Genomic DNA, 18,560 nt, shown 5'->3' on the forward strand with positions numbered 1-18,560 from the left:
AGGGCGCTCTAAATGAGGTGAGCGAGCAGGCAACCAGACAAGGCACAACTCAACCTAGACTTGAAATGAATCCCTTTATAGAATACAGGAACAGGATCTGGTCTGAAAGCAGAAGCAGGAAGTATACACCTCATCTTGGACTGGAAAAGTTATGATGTGCTTAATTAATTGTGTGCCTAAAGATATGGTGTTGAAAATATGGTGTAGGCCAAGTGGGAAATCCTATGTGCATGCAGCATTTCGGAAATGACACACAAGGGACCTAACTCACTACAGAATGCCCCCCATGCACCTGCAGGTGAGAGTTCATATTCCACTGAGAGCCCCAAGTAGGTAAAGAACGAAATATGAATTGAAATGAAAGCGAGAGAGATAGAATAGAGAAATAAATGGCTTGTAGATAGCTGCTGAGATGGTGACGGGATAGAGAGAGTCTGAGAAAGATGTTGACCGACCTACACATACTGAGGAAATACAGTGGAGATAAACTTTGAAACAGACCTGTAGCGCTATCAGGATTATAGTGACTTATGGAGATTCTATGAAACGAACAAACAATAAGAACGATAATGACTGGACAGACCTTCTTTTTAAAGCTGGGGCCTGTATTTCCCGCTACGGTGGGCTACAAGGCTATATTCCAGTCGTCTAGTATGGGGAAGAGCTGAACAGTAAAGAGACGTTAAATTACCAACGTAGTTTTTTTTTTTTTACTTACCCGAGTCATGCCAGTGGAGGGGTTGCTTTGGCTCCGAAATAGGAATCCAGGTCTTGGAACTTTTTCTCTCAAAGTAAATGGTAAACGAATCCCAGAACTGCTTAGATAGATGAAATACCCACTGAGATGAGGATGGCAGGAACCTGTCCAATCACACCTGGATGAAAACTTTGAGCCTACATGACCATAGAGAGCATGAGCACATTGTCGTACACTTGAGCTCAGCATTTATAGTGACAATAGTATATCTCCAGACCCAAACAGAAAAGAAAGACCCAATCTGCCATCACGATTAATGTTGTAAGAAAACCACAGCATGTTTTAATGTAATCTATTTTCATTCCATAATGGAATTGGAACATCCTATGTGAGGAGCCTAGTGTTCACTATATCTGAAGTGTGTGTTCCAAAAATTCTTATTTTATGAATTTTCTCAATTCATTTTTTTTACATGTAAAATGTTAATGTTGTGAAATTAAAAGATGGCATCATCTAAAAATACTGTTTTCTTTTTTAATTTCAGTCCAAACCATACGTTTTTGATCATGTGTTCCAGTCCAACACAACCCAAGAAAATGTTTACAATGCTTGTGCGAAAAAAATTGTCAAAGGTAAGGCCATATTAATATGATTCTTTCCCGACAAGATGTAAGTTACAGGATGATGAAATGTTTCCCCTAATTAGTACTATTTAAATAGATGATTTTGTATTTTGACAAACCTGGGCAGATTTGTAGACTTCACAATTATCTAATGCGTTAATCGTCCTTACTGTGCATTTCTTTGTTTCAATTATACACCAAATCCTTTTAAGCAATGAGAAAGATTTCAGCACAGAATGTTGTCCTTCTTCTGTGTCTTGCCCTTCCATCCCAGTTGGTTGCCTACACCGCACCTACTTCTTTTTCCTTGTTATACAGTGAATTAGGGCAGCATTCATGTTCTACCCATCACGACTGTTATTAAATGTACTTCCCTACAAGTTATCCTTTGTTCTTGTTGGCTTATCTGTATAAGCGCAAATGATTTATTTCTGCTGTTGCTTTTTTTATGACCTGTATCTATTAAAGTGCAACAATTTTTTTGTCATACCTACTAGACAGCGTGTGTGCTGTCTGTAGCGAGACAAATTGTGGCTTACCAAGAACACAGAGGGGCTTGGAAGCTGCCCATTGCTTACCATTGGTTGACCTTCCTTGTCACTCTCGTTTGCTTGCTCCTTATTAGTGTCCCAGCTTATCAATTTTGTGTTTGTTCTCCCTTAGAGCATCGAATTTTTACAATCTCTTTGAATGGTTGGCATTGCTGCTTCCACTTATTGCTTTTCAAGCACTGCAGTTTTCTTTTGTGTTGCTCTAAATTGCTGTACTGGTTCTCCCCATCCTAACTAAAATGAAAAAAGTAAATGTTTGTTGCATTGAGTAGGCACACACACGCATAGTTCACACACAAAATGATATGTATGGTAATCCAATAGATCACTAAAGCTAAACCTATTTGGTGCTCATTTAAAGAGGCCGTTTGCAATCCTTCTTGCAAGGCACAACATTTTCAAACAGTCCTAATGAATGGAGAGCAGTGTATTGAAATCACCATAATTACAGTGAATACCTTTTATTTGTTTAGCATGTTGAGATGAAGGTCTTCTGAAGATCAATTTTTTGTTACGTCTGTTTGTATGAAATGGGAAGGAGGCGAAGTATTGGAGAAACATCGGTTATACCCAGGTCATCCACTTTTTTTTTTTTTTTCACAACAATTTTATTGATAAAGATGAGCATATGAATCAAAGTGGCATCCCACATCCAGGACGATACCACCAGGCATTGTAGTTACAATCATAACAGAAATCTGAGAGATGAAACAATGAACCAGCGAAATCAAGGATAGACGAACAGGCTAACCCCACCTTCATCTTTTTAGGTATCTACCCACCCAACTCCCCGAGCCCACCCTCAACCCTCCCTAACCCCATGCATGTGTGTGTGAACCATGTAGACGGAAGTTCTTGGTGTGTCAAGTGTGTGTGTGGGAATGGTTCCCGCAGGAGCATACAGGGCTATAGGTCCTCCTCTGGCTCCGCCGGGGGATCCAGTGTCAAACCTCTGTAGTCCGCCCACCTCTTCCATATTTTGAAATGTTTACGAGGGCATCCTCGTGCCTCAAAGATTGGCCTCTCCAGACCCATACAAAAGTCTAACCCAGCCTTCCATGCAGTCAGGGGGGGGGGGCTCACATCCTTCCATGCTCGGGCCATGTCTCTTTTGGCTACCATCAGCCCCAGGAGGAGCAAGTGTCGCTTATAAATATTACCACCAACCCCGTCCAGGATGTGCAAGAGACCCAGGCGGTGGGTACGGGGAAGGGACCAGCCCAGCACCTCCGACAGACAGCCCCAGACACCCCTCCAGAAACCAACTAGTTTGGAGCATGACCACACTGTGTGGAGCAACGTACCCACCTCCGCCCCACATCTCAGACACTCCGGGGACCCAATCAGGCCCGCCCTCCACAGACGCTCGCGGGTATAGTAGGCCCTGTGTAGAATCTTGAACTGTATAAGGCGAAACCGTATCGCTATAGCCGCCCCCCTCGGGGATTCTAATGCCTCTCTCCAATCATCCTCATCTAGTGGACCTATGTCGGCCTCCCAGGTCGCCTTCAGTGGAAGGAGGGTGGATGAGCAATGTGTGACCATGGTCTGGTAGATGCGCGATACTTTTTTGTCCCCAAGGTCGCCCATGAAGACCTTCGCCTCAATCGGGCTAAATTCCGGGAGTGAGTCGAGATTGGTTATGCTGGGCGTCAAAGCATGTCGGAATTGTAAGTAACGATAGAATTGAGATTGGTGCATATCAAATTCGGCACTAAGGGCCTGAAAGGACTTGAGAGTCGTCCCGGACATCACATGGCCGAGTTGCGAAATGCCTATTGAGTCCCAGCCATCAAAGCCTGACAACTTAGACAGTTCTGGTAGTAAGCCGTTGTGCCATAACGGTGTTTCCGCGGTCAATCTACCCCACCAACCCATGCGACGCAGGGCCTGCCGCCATATCGCAAATACAAGTTTAGTGACTCTCGGCAGTGGCCGACGTAGCCGGGGTGAGTATAGGATGGTGTGGAGCGAGTTATCCCCCATCAATGCCCGTTCCAAGGTATAGGCCGGATCTCTACCGTCACCATACCACCATTCATTTAGGACAAGGAGATGAGCGGCTTGGTAGTACGACCGTATATCCGAGGTGGCTAAGCCCCCACAGTATGTGGACAAAAAACAAGTGCGCAGCGCTACCCTGGCAGCACCGCCAGCCCAAAGGAAGCGGCCCAGCACCGAGTCAACCTGCCGGAACCATTGGGGTGGTATAGGATATGGATGGTTTTGTAGTTGGTAGAGGAGGCGCGGCAGTGCGACCATCTTAAAGATAGCTGATCGGCCAAAGATTGACAGGGGCATTCGGGACCAGGTTTTGACATCCGTTTGGACCCGCTCCCAGACGGGCAGGATATTACGCTCCCAGGCCGTATCTACCGAGTCTGAGAGAAACACCCCGAGGTATTTCAGACCACCTGTGGCCACCTGCAGTTCCGAAGCCCAGGGGTCCGTCACTGCGTCCCCACGTAATACCCATAGGGTGGATTTACGTAAGTTCAGGTATAAACCTGATACCTCCCCAAACCGTCGCATGACCTCCAGGACACGTGGGCCGGAGCGCTGTAAATCAGTGAGGAAGAAGAGGACATCATCCGCGTATAGTGCAGTTTTATCCGACAGGGTGGCATTCCAGTCAAAGCCCCGTATCAACGCATCTCCGCGGACTCTGGCCGCTAGGGGTTCCATAGCTAAGGCAAAAAGATAGGGGGAAAGAGGGCACCCCTGCCCAGTTCCCCGACCGATGCTGAACGTCTCCGACACCGCCCCAGCGACTCGCACCGAGGCTGTGATATCCGTATATAGCAATTTGATATAGGACCGGAAAACTGGGCCTAGGTTGAGCCACGATAGCAGTGTAAATATGTACGACCAGCTGACCGAGTCGAAGGCCTTGTTGATATCGGCCAATAATAATGCCGCCTGGCCCCCCAAGGCTCCAACCGCGTCGAGCGCCGCCTGTGCCCGTCGAATATTGTGTCGCGTTGCCCTGTGGGGCATGAAGCCTGCCTGATCCGAGTGGACCAGATCCGTGATATACGGAGCCAGACGGTTCGCCAGGGCCTTGGCCAATATTTTGGCCTCGATATTGATGAGGGAAATAGGTCTGTACGAGTCATGGCTGCCCGGGGGCCTACCAGGCTTCTGAAATACCACTATTTCAGCATGACGCCAATCGGGGGGCAATGCGCCTCGCGTCCTCGCCGCCTCAAGAACTCGGCGATAGTGTGGCCCCAGCTGTACGTGAAATTTCTTAAAAAATTCACACGGGTAGCCATTAGGGCCAGGAGCTTTACCCGCGTTGAGTTGCCCCAGAGCGTCTCCTAGCTCCTCCGCCGTGAGGGGTGCATCTAAGGCCTCCTTGGTCTCGTCTGACACCGGTATGGGTGGTAGGTCCGCGAAAAACCGGGCCAACTCGCCCTCAGGCAATTGGTCACAAGAGGCGTATTGGGTTTCGAAGTATGTGGCGAAGCTCGCTGCCAACTCGTCAGGGTCAGTCAGGACCTCCCCATTGTCGTCTGTAATGCCCGGCAGCCCGAGGGGTTGAAAGTTGTGCTGGCACAGTCTATGGAGCATGGAGCACGATTTGTCCCCCCATTGGTACACCCTACTTCTTGTGGCCAGCCATGCCTGTCTGGCTTCATCCATCAAGAGGGATGCGTACGTTTGCTGTGCTTGTAGAAGCAGCCTTAGCCCGATCTCATCGCCACTCTCGCGGCGCTCCCGTTCCAAGGTCGCTACTCGCTCAGCCGCCACCGCTGTCTGTTCCCGGCGCCGCCTACGGGCCTCCGAGCACCATGCAATATCTACCCCGCGCACGGTTGGTTTCATCGCCTCCCACACCACCTCCACGTCTGCTCCCTCCACCAGGTTCTCCCGCCAGTAGTGATCTATGGTTTCTCGCAAATGCTTAGTATAGGCCGGCTGTAGCAGATGCCACGAGGACATCCTCCACCTGAACGGCTGTCGTTTTCGCAGGAGGTCTATGTTAACTGACACTGGGGAATGATCGGATAAGCCTCTCGGCAAAATGTCTGCGCTCTTCACCCTGCTCAGGCATTCATGAGGTAAAAACACATAATCTAAGCGCGAGAATGACCCATGCACCGCCGAGAGATACGTATATTCACGGGCCACAGGGTGCATATGTCGCCAGGCATCCACCCAGCCCAGCCCCTCACTCATTGCATGCAGTCTGGAGGGTGGGAGGGAAGGGGGGGGGAGTTGCAGTCGTCTCTTGGCGCCTCCGGCGATCCATACACACATCCATCACGTCGTTCCAATCTCCCCCAATTACTGCCACCGACCCAGATATATCTTCCCATACAGAGAACAATCTCTCAGCCAGGGCCCATTGCAGAGGGGGGGGGGGCATACACACTCCCAAACACTATCGATTCCGTGCCCACCATGCCTTTCACAAATAAGAAGCGACCCTGTGGATCCACCCATTGTTTCTCATGAACATACGCTATTCTACGGTGTACCAATATTGCCACACCCCTAGATCCCCTAGAGAACCCGGCATAGAAAACCTGTTGATAGCCAAACCTCTGCAGGCCCAGCGCCTTTGTGCCCATCATATGCGTTTCTTGGAGCAACAATACATCTGCCGCCGTTCTCTTACCCCATCGCAAAACTGCCCCACTCTTGATTTTGTCTAATAACCCCCTGACATTCCACGTAATCACCCGTATAGAGTCCTCTGGAGCCCGATGAGTCGAATCAGCCATAGTCCGTTGAAGTCCACCATTCGAGCCCCCAACTCCAGCGCCACCCATCACACGCCACACGAAGCATTAATATGACACACACATGCATTGCACTATTTACCCCAAAGAACAACACCAACCCCCCAGCCCCACAATCCCCAACATTCCCCAACCCCAACTCAGCAGCCGCAACCCTGACCGCCCATCCCCCGCCTCCCCCCACCCTATACCTCAAGGAACTATGAAGTATCTGTCGCGGTATGGGTAGTCCCGAGACCAAAACTGAGGGCTCGGGCCCATCCATACCAATGGATCCCAACATCCCAAAGAGGAACAGTGAACTCACCCCCCCCCCCCTCCGTGTCCCTCTCACAAACGGGAGAGTGGCAGCCACCATCATGTAGTCCCCGAACCCCCACCCCGCAACCCCATCTACATATTAACAGTACTGTCACAAGGCCGTGGTATAATAGGCGATACAGTGGGTCTCAGGCGACCAGGTGCGTCCAACTTGGATTTGCAGCAACAGTAGCAGAATAGGGAGCCGAGGCCCCGGAAACTTCAGTGATCTGTGCTAGATTGTTCGGAGTCTTCGGTTCTGGCAGTATGTTGCGTGTCATCGGCCGAGGCTGCCCGCTTGCGTGATTTGGAGCGTCTAGTTCGTCCGTGTTTAGACGTCCGATCTCGCTGTGGCCGAGGCGAGCCCTCAGGGGAGCCCGGATTGAGCCCTGGTTGAGAATTTGGTCTGACCCGCACCGTTTCATCGGTCCATCGGAAAAGGTCTTCCGGCGTATCAAAGAATAGTGTCCGTGATTGGAAGATCACTCTCAGGCGCGCTGGGTACAGCAGGGAATATTGTAGCTTGAGGCCTCTCAACTTCGCCTTGGCTGCCATGAAAGAATGACGTTGCTGTTGGACGAGTTTGGTGTAATCAGGGAAGATCAAGATCTTTTGATTTTCACATAGGAGGGTTTCTTTATTCCTAGCTTCCCTCAATATGGCATCTCTGTCGTGGTAGTTCAACAGCCGTGCGATTACCGCCCTAGGTCGCTCGCCCTCAGGTGGTTTCTGCGTCAGGGCGCGGTGTGCCCTTTCAATAATGAAGCATGCAGACAGCGTCCCCGGGGGCATCCACGATTCTAGCCACTGTGTAAGGAACTGTTCCATGCCACCCTTCCCACAGCTCTCAGGAAATCCTAGGAAGCGGAGGTTGTTGCGGCGCGCCCGCCCTTCTGCATCTTCCACACGGAGCGCCGTAATCCGCTGCGCAGATTCCATCGCCGCCATCCTCTTTTTAAGGTTATTCACGTCGTCCTCAACCACTGACACCCTGGATTCTGTTTCCGTGATCCGCGCCACAGCGTTCCTCAGGTCCTGGCGCAATAAGGTCACATCTGCGCCAACGGCCCCTATCTTGGCATCCAGCATGTCCCTCGACTGAGTTATGGCGGCCATGAGGGCTGCGTTATCCGGCCCCCCTCCAGGCGGGCCGCCCCCTGATGGTCCAGGGCCCCCACTAGGCCCGGTGAATTTATCGATGGTTACTTGCTTAGTGGAGTTGTTACCCCCCCTGGTCATGATGGCAGAGGTATTAGGGCCACTTGGCTGCTGCTGGCCCCCTGGGAGGGGGGGGAGTCTCAGACCAGTCACTTCGGGTCGGCTTATAGTTTGGCACAGCGCCGGGTGGACCCCAGACACTTCCCCCACACCACGCTGTCCCCCTCCGCCGCCGTTGGTCGTGGCTCTCGGTGACCGGTACTGCTCTGCCTGACTGTGCGTGAACCCTCTGCGTCACGCGCCACAGTGTCGATGTCCCTTCTGGTCTGCGGGCCCGGGGGGGGGCTGCCGGTATGCCGGATAGCTGCCTCGGCACATTCACCGCCGATCGGGCTCTCCAGGGCGTCCGTCTCTGCTCTGCACTGCCGGCCCCTGACACCAGGCTGTGAAACTCGAGGTCCCGGCTGCGCTCGGGCCACCAGGCCGCCTCTGCTGCTTCGGACTGTCCTCCACGACCACGCTGCCCCCAGGCTCAGCCGGGCGCTGGGGGGGATGATTGCCAGTAGCCGTTCTGCCCCAGGGCAAGTGGGGCGCCGCGGCCGTCTCCCGGCCGCAACCCGCTTCCGGCTACTCCAAAATCGAGGCCCCTGCTGCTCCGTAGTCCACCAGGCCGCACCTCGCACCTCGCCTCCCAGCTCTGCTCGGGAGCGCGGGATCGCCACCGATCACACCGGATGGTCACTGACACCTCTGGTAAGTTTATCCCCGGTTTGGCTGCGGGTCAGTGGCTCGGGGACCAGGATAATTCGCCGGATCAATGGCGGGCCGGCGGGAGCTCTATCAGGCTACAACCGCCATCGCCGCTCGCGTAGCCACGCCCCCCATCCACTTTTTATTTAAACAGTTTGTTTCACATTAATTCGAGATGATATTTTATTTGGTACCACAACAGAAAAGTAAGGATCAGTAATTAATTATTATATAGTGTTTACTCTATTTTAGCCTGGGGAGTGTGTGAATCATTCAGTTTGCTAGTGCCTCATCCCCTCATGGGTCAGACCAGATATGTGCCTCTTGTTGGCTCCTCCACCTAATAATCTTTTTCCATCCCTTGCCCTCGATCTTTCTGATCCCTGGAACTACTAATTATTGTTACAACCACTTCTCAAGTGAATTCTTTCAGGTAGTCAAGAATATCTTTTTCCTGCACATCTTTGACACTTTGACAATACCAGTGTTAAAAGTGGCAGAGCTTTTGCAAAGGAAATCACTAGATATTTAAAAGTAAGTTGTTCGAGGATTGTACATCTGTTTTCCTAAAGTCTACCAATCATCTGACCAGTTGATCGATGTCAGTGACTATAATATGTCCATATTACACCTCTGTCCATATTACTTGGAATTGCACCACTGGGTCTGATCAGTAAAACCGTTTCTCCAGTTGACTGTAGAGAATTGCTCATAAGATTTCATTTGGCACTCACTATGCTGGAATAAAAACCTTGTCCACAGTGTCTTTGTGACGGCTGTGTTCATATACATAATTCTAGGACTCAAGAAAGAGACTAAGGCGGAATTCTACTGGGTGGGGTATCTGTAAGTCACGGCTGGTTCTGTGGGCACAATAGGATCAGCTGAATCACGGGCAGGCCTTGCAAGGTACATTCAGCATTTTAGGGACTGACACAGATTCAGACTGAAATGGTTATCATGTCAATGGTACTTATAGAGCGCAAACAATCATCCTAAATAGGACATCACGGCGCTGTTATGACAGAAGTGGGTAGTGGCAATTAACAGGGTCATCATTGTGATGCAGTAGACTGATAAAGCAAGGCAAGTGACATACTTCCCCTACATTTAGTGCTGGTCTGATATTGGGCATTTTGGCTGGCAGTCGCCTTGCATAGACCTTGAAAATCGCTGGGAGATAAGATGCCGGAAAGCTGAAGGGCCAAAGTACTCAAATACCTATAGAACTCTAAACCAGTTTTGGGTGCTGTTGTTAGCCAGAGCAGTTGGAATAACCAAACCCTGATCCTAATTTAGGCCGCCCAGCACTTCCAGTTTTGGGATGATATAAAGAGAAATCTCAAGCCTGTCCATTGCACTCAAAGCTAACATGCTGAGCCTGGTATTTTTTACTTTTTTACTTATTTTATCATTAATAAAACACAACCATAATCCTCAAAAGGTAGGAATATTGTAAAAATAATACACGGTAGAATACACTGTTTTAAATTCAAAGCAAAAAGGCAAACTGATGATTATAAAATTAGCCAAGACAAATCTGTATGAGGAGGCAAGATGACGTCTGACGGACATCTTCGCGGAGATGCTCTGCTGAGTATCCCCCTAAAGAAACTTTTTAAGGCGCCTTTGATACCTTCTGGAACGAAAATGCGAGGGAATTACTAAAACCATAAAATACGCACTAAACTCAGACGAAAGAGTATGCGTAATGAAAATAAAATAAAACTGGAGCTGGAAGGAATTCTTTCACAATGGCTCGTACTCCCGTTTCTCCCCTGCCGCGAGGACTTCAACTCGACTCAGGCTTCAGGCTTCACTGATTCATCCTGACCTGCGTGAGTTCTTCCCGGGACAACATGACTACAGGAAAGTAATCAGGAGCCAGCGCACATACCTCGATGAACAGTAAAGTATCCAGTTTAAGCAGCGCTGCAGCCTCTAGGGAGACTATGGAAAGATCGGCACAACTCCAGGAATACTATGTATCTGCAGTCGCATCTGCAACATTCCAGTAAGAATGACCGGTAAAGGGGCGAGAGCAGGGAAGGTGAAGAGCGCGCTAGTATCTTCTCAGTCTAGCACAACGTTGGCAATTACTCGACCAAAAAAGCTGGACATTTTAGGTCAAAAGGCAAAGGCGGGGGAGAAAAAGGGAAAACCCTTGACAAGAATTCACTGGATAAAGACACTGTCATTTCGGGTACAGTTAAAAAAGGTTTTAGGGAGAGAATGGGTTTGCGTTGGGAGAGTAGGAAGTGGTGGCGCTCTGAGCACTTTGATCTTGTTGCTGAGATAGTTGTGCGGTAGGCACGCGGTGCAGAACAGGACAGAGGAACACAAACCCAATGGGAAAAACAACCCCTGAAATGGTGTAGGAAGGCCTAAACCAAAGGGAAGAAGAACAGATCCTGTGCACACGCTAGTGTAGTATGTAGTCCTAGTGTAAGGACTAGAGATTCTACTGAGAGAAAATTATTGCTTCAAAGTTCAAAAGCACGTCGGATACCAAGGTTCATGTGAATAAAGTTTTTTATAAGTCAAGTAATGGTCAGTACAGAAAAATAGTAGCCAGCCGACACGTGTTTCGTCACACCGTGAAGTAGATGTGACTCATCAGGGCTAGGGAAAGGCACAAAGGGAAGGACAATAGTGAGGAAAAAATAGGAAAACAAAATTAAATGACTTATTCTTGAAAAGAAAAGGGCATAAAAACCATCCAGGTAAATGATTGTTCATTTAACAAGTGAATGGTGGCTAGTCGTAGGAGTGAAAATACTAGGTGATCTTGGAGACCCTATGGTGCGTATAAAACACATGTTGTGAAATGACACTAGATAATGGAGAACCCAAAACGTAGTGCACAGTGATGCATTCAAAACCCGGGCGAGGCCATTGAAATCTGAGGATCAGGTGCTCAGATCTGTCTGTGTGTAGTGTCCTGGATGTGGACTCCAGAGTCATCTAAAAGAAGACAAAAAAGAAGAACAAACGTCGCAAACTGAATTAGTGCTGGTGGTTGCAGCGCTTTAGTAGGAAAACGCGGACAGGTTAATAAGAAAGTCTGAGTGTGGGATATATGGAAAAAGTATATTCTCCCGCTCTCCTAAAAGGGGAAGAAAATCAAGGGGAAAAAAGCATACCGTCTAGGGTTAAGGGGCCTGTAAAGTAAAAGATTTGTGGTGACAAAAGTGTCCAAGTGCGTAACACAAACAAGGTAAATTCAACTATACATATAGCGTTGACTGGTAACATTGAGAGATATACATAAGATGGCAAAGTGTAAGCCAAAGGTAGGGAAGAAAGAAGACACTGGTTCTCAGAACAAACGTATACACGGTCCAATATACTAAAAAAAAGCATACAAAATGTCTAAACGAATGTCAAGAACTGGGTATATGATAATTAATATGTAGCGTTGACGGGTGACCTGAAAAGCATACATAAAGTGGTGGAGAGAGGGCCATAGGTGGGGAGGAAAGAGCACTAGTTTTCAAAACTCTTGTATACATGAGCCATTCTACTAGAAAAACAAACAAGAGCAAAGGACAACGTTTTGAAAACAAGTTTGAAAACGATCTGTTCTATATATATGGTATACAAAACGGTATCTGAGGGCAGGGTACACAATGGTATTGATCGGTATACAGTAGAAAAGTAAGTACATTGGAGGGTACCTGTAAATAAAAAGACACCGGTCTAACAAATATGTTGATAATATGCACTTATACATTGTTGACGGAAAACTAAGTTCCTAAGTACATAGGTGGGTAACAAAAACGACCAGAAGTATAGATGTGGTGTCGGAGACAAGTAGAAACGCAGAAATAATACATTATAACTGTAGTGGTGGACCAGCGGAAATATCATAGAAGCATAAAGTACAGTGTGTAGTCACAGAGTGAGGGAAAAGTGTAAGTACATAAAGGATAAAGGAGAGCGCAGTGAGACGAGGAGACAAGTGAAAACAAGACTAGACATTACCTGAAGGGCTACAGTTGTGACGGGATCTGGAAGGGGGGGGGGAAGGGGAGGCAAAGTGAGTGCGCTGGGTCTAAGCGGGCTACAGGTGATGCGCGTAACAATTCATTTCTCTTGCATGAGAAAGAAGACTGCTCAATAAATAGCAACTTTTATTGAAAACATCAGTCTCACTATTTCTCTGCTCTCTGGTGAAACTAAGCATGCACGATTGACTGAGTGAAATAGCTACCTATTGTTTTCACACGACTCTGGAGATATACTCCTTATTCTGGAGGGATCAAAGTTGTCATGTTTATGCGGTTGTCAGAAACTAATCCCTTCTTGTCTAATCAGGAAACTTAACTCCTTCCTGTTCATTCGAGAAAGTTTCTAGTGACCTCTGAGCTAGCTGGCATACCTAATTAGGTCTAACATATTCAGTAGAGACCTAGTCGACCTCAGTCCTTCGTCTAAACTGCCGTTTATGTTATTCCAATGGGCAGAGCCTATTGGGAATATAGGAACTACACTACACTACACTCCCAAACTTGCTTTTGGATCGACTTTTTCCTTCTGCTCAGTTCTTTTTTGTAGCGTGTTCTATACAGCGTGACCCTGTATTTATCCCTGGGATTTGACCTCAGGGCGGCCCTCGGCTTCCTTTGTGCCAGTGAACAAGCACTGTCAAACCATCTAGGATCCTTTCTGGGCTTTCCCTGCCCTTTTGTTCTCAGGAGGGCATCAATTATACGTGCCATTTCCTCAAATGCCACCACTAGTGCGGGCCCTTCTATTGAGACGTCCAAACATTTATCAATGACTCCTCCACCTAGATTTACCAAGGACCTATAAAAACTTTCCCTGTCGATTCTTGCCCATTTCAGCCGCCTACCCTGGTCCGTTAGCTTTTCCCTAATTGGGCCTTCCCCTTTGTTTCCATTCCTGCTTGCATTTGATACTTGCAGGACCAATGTTAGGGGGTTATGGTCACTAAAGCCACATAAGTAAACTGGCGTCTCTCAACCCTTAATCACCAGCAGTTCCAACGCAGCAAGTGTGGCGGAAGACAATCTGCCAGCAGAAAGTCCTCCGGAGACAAGTGGGATGGCGAGCCAGATTGTGGTCGGAATGACTAACCACACTTCACCTGCAGCATTGGGTGCATTACAGACTTCAGACACTCTCTCCTGCTGATATTGCAAACGCCCCAGTACCTGCGATTCTGGCGATAGAAGGCAGCCTAGGAGGTAATACTACTAGCTGCAGTAGTAACATCAGTACTTTGAGTAGCAATACAAATACTGTTAAAGGTATCACAAGCACTGCCAACCCTCTACCAACATCTCCAGCTGGTAACGGTGTTCTCTGACAGAAGAGTCCGAGATATCAGACATAAGTATGTCCTTGTCAATCGGGGAGCTAGGCAATAAATGGTATAGCAGCCCCAACACTGACACTCAGAAAAGTAAACAGGGTACTAAAAAGCTACTTAAAAAAAATAGAGATAGATTTCAAAAGAATTGTGACATTTCTGACAAAGAGGGTGCAAGGGATCTGAAATGGGTCCAAAATGACACCCCTCTTACGATATTCTCCAACTCCATTGCAGCCTCTGGGGGCAACCAAACAATCACTGGCAGCGACAAAGGGGGAGATCGGGGAGACTCAAGAAGCGAACCTGCCTTGACAGATATTCTGCAATCCATCAAAAGCTTCCAGGAGGCAGTCAAGGCAGATAGCCGCAGAGCCCGCCTGGTTGCCAAAAAACTGCAAGGGGCACTCAGGAAGGTAGGCAAAACCTGTGCCGAAATTGCAGATCGAATGGCCTTGGTGGAGGAAAGGACTAAACTACTAGAAAAAGACGTCGCCACGTTGAAAACACGTCGCCACGGCAGAGACGTAACAATCTCTGCTTCCTAGGAATTCCGGAAGGAGTCGAGAAAGATGACCCCAGGAAATTCATGATCGTGCTGCACAAAGGGGCTTTTCCAGAGCTACAATCATGGGACTTGGACAAAGAAAAACAGCGAGCCTACAGATTCCCTCCGTCTCCCGGTAAACTCTCCACGGCACCTCAACATCCTTGTGCTATGCTTTTGTTTTTTGGTAATTTCCTACTCCGCCAAACTCTTTTTGACTTAGCCAGACCCACAAATAAGCGGACCATTGACAGGATAACCTTCTTCACAAGACCTGATTTTGCACACGCCACAGTGGAACGCAGGTGGAGACTCTGACAGCTTTTTGAATCGTTTCAGAAACAAGGATCCGAGGTGTACTTGCAAAACCCGGCCAGGTTGAAAATTGCATATAAAGGGGTCACACGTAGTTTTGTTTCAGAAATTCAAGTCAAAAAGTACCTAGAGGAAATTTCGGGACATAAGTAATGAGTTCAATATGCATAATGTGGGTAACCCCTTAGTAACGTGATACTCAGGCAGATGCAATGTGTCGGAAATATAGTTTTGTAATCATTTTAGGAGCTCTTTCATCTGCTGGCTTTTTTTTCATTTTTTTTGCCCTGATGATTATTATGGTACATTTTTGTTTTTGGTGTAAGCTTCTACAGAAGGTTATATCTCTAGAGGGGGAGGCTCAGTGGGCTCGCGGGGCTCTGCACGCTGGCTGTCAAACCCTGGCCCAGCAAGGTAACCTCCAAAGGTGGTGGAGGGAAGGGGGTGGGAGAGGGAGGGGGGTGGCTGGTCAGGCAGGTTGATCAAATGCGCAAAAAACTTGAGACAAAACTGGTATGATAATACTAAGACGCGGCACATTCCAAACTTTGGACATGTATATGGAGTATACGATGTAGTGAGATGGGATTGTTAAGAGTTTTATCGATGAATATTTGTGGCTTAAATGATATAAAAAAAGGCAAACTGTAGCAGTAGGGTTACAGGTAAGGGGCACAAATATTGTCTGTCTACAAGAAACGCACATGGAGGGTTCACAAACACACATTTTAAAAACGTTAGGGTATAGGTTGATTATGTCACAACACAAGGAGCTAGGGTGCGGGAAGGTTGCTATTTTAGCTAAGGGAAGTGGGTATGTTTTTAGTCACTCTAAAGCAGATACATTTGGTTGCTGGGTGATTACAGTATGTCAGTACGGGAGCATGCAAAAGATAAAACAGCGATGATCCGTCGGTTTTTGACAATCTCAAACGAACTCTACCTTTACTGATTTGCGGGGACCCCAATATCAACCTTCCTAATGATTGGTCCATAAAAGATGGTTTGCATTATGTTGGCCGTACACCTAAAGTGTTTAAAGCACTGAGAGAGATGTGTTATACACAAGGGCTAGTGGATGGATGGCAGACCTTAAAACCTAATGATCCAGGGTACACATTTTTTTTCCAGTCCACATCTCACCCATGTAAGATTGGATTATAGATTAGTGTCTAACTCACTCAAAACGAATTGTCAAATTGAGAAACTGCCTCGAATCCTATCCGATCATAATCTGTTAATCTGCACCGCTGAAATAAATAACAGAAATGTCACACCCAATTCTTGGACTTTTGAGAAATTCCTGCTTTTAGACGATAATTATTGCTTCCACATGAGAGAGAGTGGATCCCCAATTTTCTAACAGACAATATGGGGAGCACTTCAATTCTCACACCCTCACATCCCCACACCCCCTCACACACCTCCTCATACACCCCCTCACCCTCACACCCCCTCACCCTTACACCCCCTCACCCTTACACCCCCTCACCCTTACACCCCCTCACCCTCACCCACCGTCACCCTCACAACCCCTCACCCACCCTCACAACACCATACCCTCACAACTCCACCCCTCACTCCCCTCACCCCCACATGCCCCTCACCCCCACATGCCCCTCACCCCCACATGCCCCCTCGCCCCCTCGCCCCCTCACCCCCTCATGCCCCCTCACCCCCTCATGCCCCTCACCCCCTCATGCCCCCTCACCCCCTCACCCTCACTCACCCTCACACCCCCTCGCCCTCACACCCCCTCGCCCTCACACCCCCTCGCCCTCACACCCCCTCGCCCTCACACCCCCTCGTCCTCGCACCTCCTCGCCCTCGCACCTCCTCACCCTCACACCCCCTCACCCTCACACCCCCTAACCCACCCTCACTCACCCCCTCACACACCCCTCACACACCCTCACCCACCCTCACCCACACACCCCCTCACACTCCCCCACACCCTCACACCCCCTCACCCTCCCCCACACCCTCACACCCCTCACCCTCACACCCCCTCACCCCCCTCACCCCCTCACCCTCACCCCCCTCACCCTCACCCCCCTCACCCTCACACCCCCTCACCCTCACACCCCCTCACCCTCACACCCCCTCACCCTCACACCCCTCACCCTCACACCCCCTCACCCTCACACCCCCTCACCCTCTCACCCTCACACCCCCTCACCCTCTCACCCTCACACCCCCTCACCCCCTCACCCTCTCACCCCCTCATCCTCCCTCACCCTCACACACCCTCACACCTTCCCCTCACACCCCCTCGGCCTCACACCCCCTCGGCCTCACACCCCCTCGGCCTCACACCCCCTCACCAACACACCCCCTCACCCTCACACCCCCTCACCCTCACACCCCCTCACCCTCACACCCCCTCACCCTCACACCCCCTCACCCTCACACCCCCTCACCCTCTCACCCCCTCACCCTCACACCCCCTCACCCTCTCACCCTCACACCCCCTCACCCTCTCACCCTCACACCCCCTCACCCTCTCACCCTCACACCCCCTCACCTCCCTCACCCTCACACACCCTCACACCTTCCCCTCACACCGCCTCGGCCTCACACCCCCTCACCCTCATACCCCTCACCCCTCACACCCCCTCACCCCCCCTCACCCCTCACACCCCCTCACCTTCACACCCCCTCACCCACCCTCACCCACCCTCACCCTCACCCTCACCCTCACCCACCCTCACCCTCACCCTCAACCCCCTCACCCTCACCCCCCCTCACCCTCACCCTCACACCCCCTCACACTCCCCACACCCCTCACCCCCCTTCCCCTCACACCCCTTCCCCTCACACCCCTTCCCCTCACACCCCTTCCCCTCACACCCCTTCCCCTCACACCCCTTCCCCTCACACCACCTCCCCCTCACACCCAGTCACCCTCACACCCCCTCACCATCACCCACCCTCACACTCTCACCCTCTCATCCTCACACCCCCTCCCCCTCACACCCAGTCATCCTCACACCCCCTCGCCATCACCCACCCTCACACTCACCCTCTCATCCTCACACTCCCTCACACCCCCCTCCCCCTCACACCCCCTCCACCTCACACCCCCTCACACCCCCTCATCCTCACACCCCCTCACCCACCCTCACCCCTCCCCCTCACCCACTTCCCCTCCCCCTCACACACTTCCCCTCCCCCTCACCCACTTCCCCTCACACCCCCTCACCCTCTCACCCCCTCACCCTCACACCCCCTCACCCTCACACCCCCTCACCCTCACACCCCCCACTCACCCTCACACCCCCTCACACCCCTCACCCCCCTCACCCACCCTCACACCCCCTCACCCACCCTCACCCACTCACCCTCACCCACCCTCACCCACTCACCCTCACATACCCCCTCACCCTCACACACCCTCACCCACTCACCCTCACATACCCCCTCACCCTCACACACCCTCACCCACTCACCCTCACATACCCCCTCACCCTCACATACCCCCTCACCCTCACACACCCTCACCCACCCTCACCAGAATAGCATAACACAACATAGCA

General features: G+C 50.0%; 1 protein-coding gene across 1 annotated transcript in view; it reads left to right on the top strand.

Moving 5' to 3' along the window:
- Window positions 1-18,560, top strand: part of KIF5B (kinesin family member 5B) — an 862,770-nt gene that overhangs the window by 111,858 nt on the left and 732,352 nt on the right. Inside the window, exon 2 of the mRNA XM_086941550.1 lies at window positions 1,242-1,329. Coding sequence (XP_086797676.1) covers window positions 1,242-1,329 — 88 coding nt within the window. The remainder of the gene's footprint in view (window positions 1-1,241; window positions 1,330-18,560) is intronic.

The sequence above is a fragment of the Lissotriton vulgaris genome, chromosome 10 (assembly GCF_964263255.1).
Source record: "Lissotriton vulgaris chromosome 10, aLisVul1.2, whole genome shotgun sequence".
Classification (NCBI taxonomy): domain Eukaryota; kingdom Metazoa; phylum Chordata; class Amphibia; order Caudata; family Salamandridae; genus Lissotriton; species Lissotriton vulgaris.